Source organism: Coloeus monedula (assembly GCF_965178545.1).
Source record: "Coloeus monedula genome assembly, chromosome: 17".
NCBI lineage: Eukaryota > Metazoa > Chordata > Aves > Passeriformes > Corvidae > Coloeus > Coloeus monedula.
Window position 1 is genome coordinate 1201777 of NC_138797.1, and position 9787 is coordinate 1211563.

Consider the following 9787-nt stretch of genomic DNA (forward strand, 5'->3'; position numbering starts at 1 on the left):
ACCTGTTGTCCCAGGGTGGGCAGGGCTGAAGCTCGACTCTCTGCGTGCACAAAAACCAGCCAGGAAGCACAGGGCCTGTGATCATTCCCACTCTGAGCTGAACAGGCTGGATTTCATCCACTTCCAGGGCACGGCACAGGGATGATCTCCCCAGAAGAGGTGCTGATGTGAACACCAGCTGAGGGCTCAGAGCTCAGAGGTTGCGTGGATAGCACTTTGCCATCAAGAATTTCTTTTTCCCTGTTGGAACAGGGAAGGAAATTCCTTATACTGAGAGGCAGAGGTGTTGAAATGAGCATCATCACCCATGAGTGAGCAGCTTTTATGGGCTGTGAAAAAAGCACTGAAGGGCAGATACTTGGAGAAAGGCAGTTCCTCAGGGCTCTGGTCCTGAAGAGCATCCACCTGCAGGGAAGCCCTTAAAAACAGGCTGAGTTTTCCACCTTATGCTTGAACTTTAGTCCAGGCTTTCACACTGCCTTCACTGGGCATAGGATGGTTTAGCTGCAGCTGTCTAATGGGGTTGTTTCCAGTGGGTCTTACAGGCAGCTCCATAGGTGCCAGCACAGACAATTCCAGGTGAATGCCCCTATCAAGGGTTTTTAAATTTGTGCCAGGGAGTGGTTTCCTGGGGAGAACAGGAGTGGAAAATAACAGAATCCAGCTCTAATGGGGAGAGGAGCTTTGGGACTAGGCACTACAACCTGCAGTTATCCCAAAGGAGACACAAATGACTGAAATAATGGATTTTTTGACATTTTAAGTCTTTGGTAGAATTAATCCTTTATTTCTGTGCATGCCCCACTCAGTGCAATGGTGTTGCTGCCCAGAGGAGAGGCTCAGAGACAATGGGACACTTTAGTAAGGAACAGTTTTCCCACTTACCAGTTTCTGAGAAAGCTCTGGTGCTTCAGAGCTTGTTCTCCAACAGAACAGCTAAACGTGGAAAATCCTGAGTGTGAGCTACATCCCAACACTTCCAGGACAGCTTTTATTTCAGTAGGCTCAGGGCAAGGTACAACATCTCTCGTATGTTCCTCTCTGTGTTGGGCTATTCAGGACTTAAAAAAAGCCTTTTGAATTCTCTACACAGAGATGTGTAATGGCTAAATTGACCTGCAAGTCAAAATATCTGTATATCATAGGAAAAAATAATACAGCAACTTGTAAATTAGTGACTGAATTGTGTGAGTCTTTTTAAAGCACACAGAAAACACTCCATGAATTTGTGAAATCATCCAAGCCCTGTCCACTGTAACAGGTCACTCCCTGCCTGTTGCACTACATGAATCAAGCTTTTATGAAATGAGAAAAAAATGAGACTTGAGAGATTCTCACAGTTCTGTAACTCAAACTCAGCAGTTGCCTCATTACAGATTCACTCAGGGCAACACCCTGGAAAGGATGGCAATGGTGGTGCCCTGGGCTGTCACAGTCAGGGATTTTCCAGCATGGAAGCATCAGGTGAACACAAGCTTCTTTTAAAGCAGCTGGGAAAAATCCTGGAGTACGATTAAATGTGGTCTTTTTACTATTTTGATTATGTAGTATGCAACATAAAAATGTTATCTGCATTAGAATAGAAATGCTTATATAAAATATAAATATTTAATGTAATACAATCTAATAATTAGATATATAGAAGTTTGTCTCAAATATACAAATCAGAGCGTATACTATGAATATTTTGAATGTAAAGCCCAGCACACTGTAACAGTGCATTTATCAACATATTGAGAGGATTTTTATCAACAGATTGGGAGAATTTTCCTAATTCAGAACATTAACGGGAGGTCAGGACACACTCTTGGTGACTCCGGGCTGCTGTTCGGAGTTCTCCTGTGCAGCCGTGCCTGGAAAGGACTCCACAGACAGAGCCCTTGGGGCAGCCCAGGCTGTCAGGAGGCCGTGACAGGGCTCTGGGACTGACCCTGAGGGTTCTGCGGGACTGACCCCGAGGGCTCTGGGGGACTGACCCAGGGGCTCTGCGGGACTGACCCCGAGGGCTCTGCGGGACTGACCCAGGGGCTCTGCGGGACTGACCCCGAGGGCTCTGCGGGACTGACCCTGAGGGTTCTGCGGGACTGACCCCGAGGGCTCTGGGGGACTGACCCAGGGGCTCTGGGGGACTGACCCCGGGGGCTCTGTGGGACTGACCCTGAGGGCTCTGCGGGACTGACCCCGAGGGTTCTGCGGGACTGACCCTGAGGGCTCTGCGGGACTGACCCTGAGGGCTCTGTGGGACTGACCCCGGGGGCTCTGCGGGACTGACCCAGGGGCTCTGCGGGACTGACCCCGGGGGCTCTGCGGGACTCACCCCGAGGGCTCTGAGGGACTGACCCTGAGGGCTCTGAGGGACTGACCCTGAGGGCTCTGCGGGACTGACCCCGGGGGCTCTGTGGGACTGACCCTGAGGGCTCTGCGGGACTGACCCCGGGGGGCTCTGCGGGACTGATCCCGGGAGCTCTGCGGGACTGATCCCGGGGGGCTCTGCGGGACTGACCCAGGGGCTCTGCGGGACTGACCCAGGGGCTCTGCGGGACTGATCCCGGGAGCTCTGCGGGACTTACCCCGAGGGCTCTGAGGGACTGACCCTGAGGGCTCTGAGGGACTGACCCTGAGGGCTCTGCGGGACTGACCCCGGGGGGCTCTGCGGGACTGACCCAGGGGCTCTGCGGGACTGACCCAGGGGCTCTGTGGGACTGACCCCGGGGGGCTCTGCGGGACTGACCAAGGGGCTCTGCGGGACTGACCCCGGGCACTCTGGCACTGGACCCATGCGAGGCCGCGCAGAGGCGGCGCATGCGCAGAACCGCGCGCAGCTCCCTCGCGCCCGCCGGGCCCCGCCCGCGCCCCCGCGTGCGCACGCGCGCAGCGCTCAACCACCGGCTCCCCGAGCGCGCGGCGGCGCGGTGACGTTGGCGTGGGCCCCGCCTCCCGGTATAAAAGCGGCGGCGGGCGGCGGGCGCCATTGTGGTGCGCCAGGCCCGGCCGTGCGGAGCGGGCCCGCAGCGCCTCCGCCCCTCGCGCCGCCAGCGCTCTCGCTCCTTCTCTCTCTCTTTCTCTTTCTTTTCCTTCCCCTTCCTCTTCCTCCTCCTCTCCTTTCCTCTCCTTCCCCTCCTTCCCCCCCCGCCGCGGACATGCCGCGCGTCTATATCGGCCGCCTGAGCTACCACGTCCGGGAGAAGGACATCCAGCGCTTCTTCAGCGGCTACGGCCGCCTGCTCGAGGTCGATCTCAAAAACGGGTGAGCGCCGTTCGTCCGTCCGCCCCTCCTCAGGGCCCCGGGCCGGGCCCGTCCATGTCGCGGCCGCTGCCGCGTGGCGCCGGCGCAAGATGGCGGCCGGGGGGGGAGCGGAGCGGGGGGGCCGCGGCAGCGTCCCGGGGCCGCGCCATGGGCCCGGAGCCGTGACATGGGCCCGGAGCCGTGACATGGGCCCGGAGCCGCGCCGTGGGCCCGGGGCCGCGACGTGGGCCCGGAGCCGCGCCATGGGCCCGGAGCCGCGCCATGGGCCCGGGGCCGCGACGTGGGCCCGGGGCCGCGACGTGGGCCCGGGGCCGCGCCATGGGCCCGGAGCCGCGACATGGGCCCGGGGGCCGCGACATGGGCCCGGAGCCGCGACGTGGGCCCGGAGCCGTGACATGGGCCCGGAGCCGCGCCATGGGCCCGGGGCCGCGACATTGTGCCCCCACCGCCGCCTGACCGGGCCTTTCTCCTCTGCTCAGCTACGGCTTCGTGGAGTTCGAGGACTCCCGCGACGCCGACGATGCCGTGTACGAGCTGAACGGGAAGGACCTGTGCGGGGAGCGGGTTATCGTGGAGCACGCCCGCGGCCCCCGCCGCGACAGGGACGGCTACAGCTACAGCAGCCGCAGTGAGTCCGGGCCCGTCCCTCCCCGCGGGGCTCGGGGCGGCGGCGGGCAGGGCCGGGGGCGGGCAGGGCTCGGCTGGCACCGAGCCCCGGGGCTGGGGGGTGTCGCTAGCGGGGGGTACCCGGTGCACCGCTGGGGCTGCAGCGTTTTCCCCGGCACCAGCGACGCTCTCGGGTATCCCGGAGCGGTTCTGGCTGCCAAATCTTGGCCTTCTAGAAAGGGTTTGTTCTGCTAATTAACGGCTCCAGTATTCCTGGGAGCGTTTAGATGTGACAGCGATGTTGCATCAGTAACGTTAGTGTTTAAATATCGTTGTGTAACTGGGGGAGAATCGCTCAGCTGTGAACTTTGATGTGATTGATTCAGTTGGATATATGGGAGGGGCGGGGGGAGGTTTTGGAGCAGGAATCTGTTGTGCTAAAGGGGGGGATGTTGTAAATATTTCCGTGCTCAGCTCGCTCGTGTAGCTTCTTGAGCTGAGCTGTGTAGAGCTTGAACGGCCTAGTACTGTAATTAAAAGTACTAAGGTCGATTTTTCGGTTGTGTCTGGAAGCGTGGTGTTGGGAGGGGTGGGTTTCTGTCTTTTTAAAAAAAATCAAATGTATGTTGTTTTAAAATTGTTGCATGTTCAATTCAAACTTTTTAACAAGTCCTTGATGTTTCAATTTAAAAGTGACCAGTGGGGCTGAGGCTGTGTCCACTGAGGCTAAGATGACTGCCTTTCCTGGCCATGGCTTTTCCATACATTGTGTGACCCTTGCCCTATGACCCTTTGGCTGACCTTACCGGAAGCCATGACGACAGCAGCCTTTTGCCATTAGACGCAGGGTGATGGTGAGGATTCCAAGGGTTAGACAAAACTGGTTAAACTGAACTAGGTGACTGTTACCTTGCGTGTTTTGTGGCCAAACCACCACCAAAAACCTCATACTGTGATGTAAGTACTTAGTGTAACTAGTAAACGTTTTTGTAAAATGTAGAAATGCATGTAATCAGTTAAGTTTTATATTTTACAATGTTCTGTAAAATAAAACTTAGCAAGGTGAATCTAATAAGGAGCAGTCACTCTCTAACAGATCTTAGGAGCACAGACTTGTAGGATGTTAGTCTGTTTGATTTGCCATTAATATAGATCATGGCAAAATTGCAAAGTTTATTGGAGGCTTAGCAAAATAAAAGTCCTACTCCAGTAAATATGACTGTTAAACTAACTTTTTCAGAACATTGAGCTTCCTTCATGCTAGGAGACGACCTAACTTTGTTTCTTTGTACAATCAAGGTGGGGGTGGTGGCGGATATAGCAGTCGGAGACAATCGGGACGAGATAAATACGGACCGCCCGTTCGTACAGAGTTCAGGCTGATTGTTGAGAACCTTTCCAGTCGCTGTAGTTGGCAGGATTTGAAAGTAGGTATTGACGTTCTGTGTGAAGTCTGTTGTGAATATCAGGAAGCAATAGCTTCCTTTAATAGCAGTGTTGATTTTGATGCAGTAGAATAATTAAAAAGTGTTTGTGCGCGTTGAGTGCTGCTTGCAGAGCCCCGCGTTCTGTGACTGCCCTGTGCTCCCCGCAGGATTTCATGAGGCAGGCTGGGGAGGTGACCTATGCCGATGCCCACAAAGAACGTACAAATGAAGGAGTGATCGAGTTCCGGTCGTACTCGGACATGAAGCGTGCCCTGGACAAGCTGGATGGCACAGAGATAAATGGCAGGAAGATCAGGCTGGTGGAGGACAAGCCACGCTCCAGCCACAGGCGATCCTACTCTGGCAGCAGGTCCAGGTAACTCGAGGGACACGCCGGTCACTGCAGCAAAAATGGTTACACTCAGCATGGGGATGGGTACCCTACCTGCAGCAGTTACCTTCAGCTGATGGTTTAGGAATAGGAGGAGGCCTCAGAGTGTAGAAGGGAATATGTTACATTATACAGCAAAGCCAGGTTTGAGCAGTTTTTCACATTTAAAACCTCGGATGTGATTCACTGACAGTATGTTGAACCTACCCTGGTGGGACTACCCTTGCTTGCTCTTGAGAAGTTCTATAGCAGCTGTTCTCTGTTAGATTATGCTACTGGATAGCACAATGTATTAGATGCATTCAGGAAGATTCTTGTCTGTGAGGATGGATTTCCCAGAGCAGATGTGGCTGCCCCATCCCTGGAAGTGTCCAGGGCCAGGTTGGACAGGGCAACCTGGGCTCGTGGAAGGTGTCCAGCCCATGGCAGGGGGTGGAACAAGGTGATCTTTGAGATCCCTTCCATCCTGTACTTGATGACGAAGGGGCCACCAGGCAAAGAGAAAGGGAATGACATTTTAAATGTCTTGCAGGTCACGATCCAGGAGACGGTCTAGAAGCAGAAGTCGGAGAAGTCGGAGCAGCCGCAGCAGATCCCGTAGTGTCTCCAAAAGCCGTTCCCGGTAAGTGCCGCAGAGTTAACGCTGCCAGTGCAGGAGCTCCATCACTGACATGTTTACAGCTGCTGGAAGTGCAGTGCAGGCCATGCAGAATAAACTCTCTCTCTTTGCAAGATCTAAATCCAGGTCACGAAGCAAAGACCGCTCCCGTTCCAGATCCAAAAGCAGGAAGTCCAGATCAAAGAGCAAATCGAAACCCAAGTCTGACAGGGGTTCACGCTCACACAGCAGATCCAAGGAGAAGTCGGAGAAGTCCCGGTCCAGATCCAGGTCCAGGTCTCGATCTCCCAAAGAAAATGGTAAAGGGGATGCTAAGTCTAAGTCCAGGTCCAGGAGCAGGTCTCGCTCCAACTCTCCACAGCAGCAGCCATCTGCCAAGGCTCGCTCTGAGTCACCACCCAAAAGAGCCGCGTCCAGGTCCCGCTCCAGGTCTCGCTCAAAGTCCCGCTCGCGATCAAGATCCAGTTCGAGAGATTAGGACTAGAACTCTCCTCTCACCTTGCACACTCACGGAACATTTTCCTACTTGTCAGGCCATTAGTGTTATGTTAGTACTTCAGAAGTTGGTTTTTTCTCTTGCAGGAGTGAATGGCCTAAGAACTAAGTCATACGGCATAAAGGTTTAATTTGTATCCCAAATTTGACAATACCAGGTGGAATGGTGGTACAAAGCAGGAAAAGTCCCCCTTTTGTAGAAATTCAGCTGAAAGTTTGATTTTATAGCATTTCTGCAGGAGTAACTTAACTACTCTTAAATGCAAAGTGGTTTTTATATTAAAAATAAACTGAATATAAACAGGCTTAAATATGGGCTTTTTGAAAGTATCCTTTTTTCTTATTTTTTTCATGGCATTAGAACTATGGGTGTCATTAGCTTCATAGGTTTCAGCTTGCTGCCAAAGGCAGGATTGCCTTGCTGAGCAGGTCACACAGTTTATGTTAATTCTGGAAGCAGGCTGCAAAGTGTATAAACCAGTAACAGTACTAGGAAGGTTTTAGACCAGCAATAAACTCAAGTTGGAGGACTTAACCTTGTACCTTAACTTGCCAAAAGAACATTCCCCCCATATTGAGACTGTATTAAAGGTAACAAAGGTACTCTGGAACCTGTATCCTACAGTATTGCTGAAAACCCCTTCGTTCCAGACTTGAAAGAATAAAAGCTTTCTGACGTTTTTTGCTTGAATCTCAAGTGTCACTGTTGTCAGACATGAAGGTGTCTCTTGGCCATGGTCCAAGTCACTAGTCTGTTTGGTTTGTCAGCCTCTGAATCCCCATTGGATATTAAACCCAGGTAAAGAAATCTGTCTTCCCTCCCCTTTGACTCACTTATGTTAACGTTTTGCTTCAGACTAGGAGAACTATAATCCTCTTGTGTGTAGGTCCGAACTTTATTGGAAATGTAATCTCTTGGAGCTAGAGTTCTAGTTTTAACAAAGGCTTTGCTAAACCACAGTTGCCAATTCACTTTAAATTGTGGAATAGGACTCGTCCCAAAAATTCCCCTTTATAGTTAAATTGATTTTTGTAACATGCAGTAGCAAACATTAGAACTGCCTTGTACTCTTTATACAACGTGTAGTTTGACTTGTATAAAATTAAATTGGTGACTCAAACTCTTGTGTTCATTGCAGTGAAATGGGATTCTTGCTCTGCCTTGTGCTGGGGAAATCACAACTTACTTTGATTTTTTGGAGAAACTACTTTGGTTTAGGGAGAGACTTGGTAGGTCTTGAAAGGCTCTTGGTGGTGTGCTTGAGACCAGTACAAGCTCTTTGTGTCCCAGTTTTGTCCTTTCTGCAGGTGTGGCTGGGTGTGACAGCTGCACCTCTGGTCCCAAGTTACACACCTGCCCAGAGGAATTGGGTCAGCACGGGGCACATGTGAAGTGTTAATTGATGCCAACCTGTCTTTCCTGGAATTTCTTTATGCTATAAACAGTTCTCTTGAAATTCAGTTTCTAACCATTTCCTGATGATCTCTAGAAAGCTGCACTTTGCCTGCTGCAGGTGAGTGTCCATGCTGGTGGCAGAGGGGATCCTCGTGCTCAGTTCTGAGCTCACATTCCTGGAACCTGGAGTGGTTCCATGCCTGGTGTTGCCATAGGATCAGGTTATCAGCCTGGGTGCTGCAGTGTTATCTGCACCCGACCATGGTGGTAATTTGTGATAAGGAGTTTTTGGGTTAAATTGGAGCTGTTTGCTGAGGGTGGTGTATTTTAGCAAAATGAGAAGAAAAATGGTGTTGCAGTGTTGATTGCTGCAGGACCCCAGATGGGAGGAGGGTACTGGGGGCTTCCTACAGAATTCAGACTGGGCAAGAACAGTTCAGGTTTACAGCCTAAGGTACACTTGAGTTACTTAAGCTGTCTTGATTATACTTCTGGTCATGGATAGGTCAGGCTTCAGAGAAAACTGCTCCTCTTCATAAAACAACTTCATGAAGAACTCTGGTAAAATTCACATCACAGTCCTCAAGGATTGAGCTTGGAGCTCAGCAGGTTAAGAGGTACATGTGCATATTTCCCGTATGTGTCTGTGTGATAACAAGATGTTGATCGTTCTTTGTAGATAAAATCCCATCTTTCTAAAACTGACCCCAGTGCCAGCCCGAGGATGTCTCAGCCACTCTGAGGCCGTGGGCATCCAGCCTTGGTCAGCACTGCAGAGTGATGGCTCTCAACCAGCTACACCCAGCTTTCTGAAACGAGATGGCTGTGACTGGTTGTGTTTTGAGTGCTCTTTATTCATGAATTACAGGGAGGGGCCAGATTGCATTGAACCAATTTACCTGAAACTCCTTCCAATACCAAGATTTCTTTCTGTGTTACTGGAGCCATGTTGCCGTGTCCGGTCTCCTTTGGCTGCTGCCCTTCACTGTGCAAATGAAGCAGGGATTCCTTGGCATGACTCATCCTTCTGGATGGGTTTCCTTTGGAAAAACAGGAGGATTTTGGTAGTGCCAGAGCCTGAGCCAGGCAGTGAAGTGCACAGTTTGTGATAATGCTGTAAGGAACCAGCAAAACCCAAACACCCTCAGTGTCCCAGCTCTGTCAGCAGCACTTTTTGTGGGAGTGGAACACTCTGAGGCTGGTGTGTGTTGGTGATCACAAGTTGTGATTATTCCTGAGATCTCTTCTGGGTGTGATAAAAAGGGTTGGGATAAATCTCCATACGAGAGTAAAAGGCTCCAGGACCTGCATGCTGGCTGCCTGTGCTTTGCTTTGCCTGCAGTAGCAGCAATAGTTTGATGGCAAAACCACCTGGCATTGTCATAACTCAGTTTTTAACCTGACCCTGGAAGGAACTTTTTGGGGATGTGCTTCAGAATTGGGGCTATCTGACCGTTCTTTTTTTTTTTTTTTTTTTGCCTTTGGTATAATCAATATAAATTTGTCTTTAAAAAGACAAAAGAGAAACCTGCCTTCTCATCAAGTGTGGGCTGCAGGATTGACAAAATCTAAGTGTCCTGCAGCAAATTGTGAAGGAGAAATCAAC

At 51.5% G+C, this 9787-nt stretch overlaps 1 protein-coding gene across 1 annotated transcript; it reads left to right on the plus strand.

Moving 5' to 3' along the window:
• Nucleotides 1–2982: 2982 nt before the first annotated feature.
• Nucleotides 2983–7906, plus strand: SRSF6 (serine and arginine rich splicing factor 6). Its single transcript, XM_082293061.1, has 6 exons — nt 2983–3247; nt 3727–3875; nt 5153–5280; nt 5448–5656; nt 6204–6293; nt 6405–7906. Exons 1-6 carry the CDS (start codon nt 3141–3143, stop codon nt 6766–6768), a joined length of 1047 nt encoding a protein of 348 aa, XP_082149187.1. The 5' UTR covers nt 2983–3140; the 3' UTR covers nt 6769–7906.
• The last annotated feature ends 1881 nt before the right edge of the window (nt 7907–9787 follow it).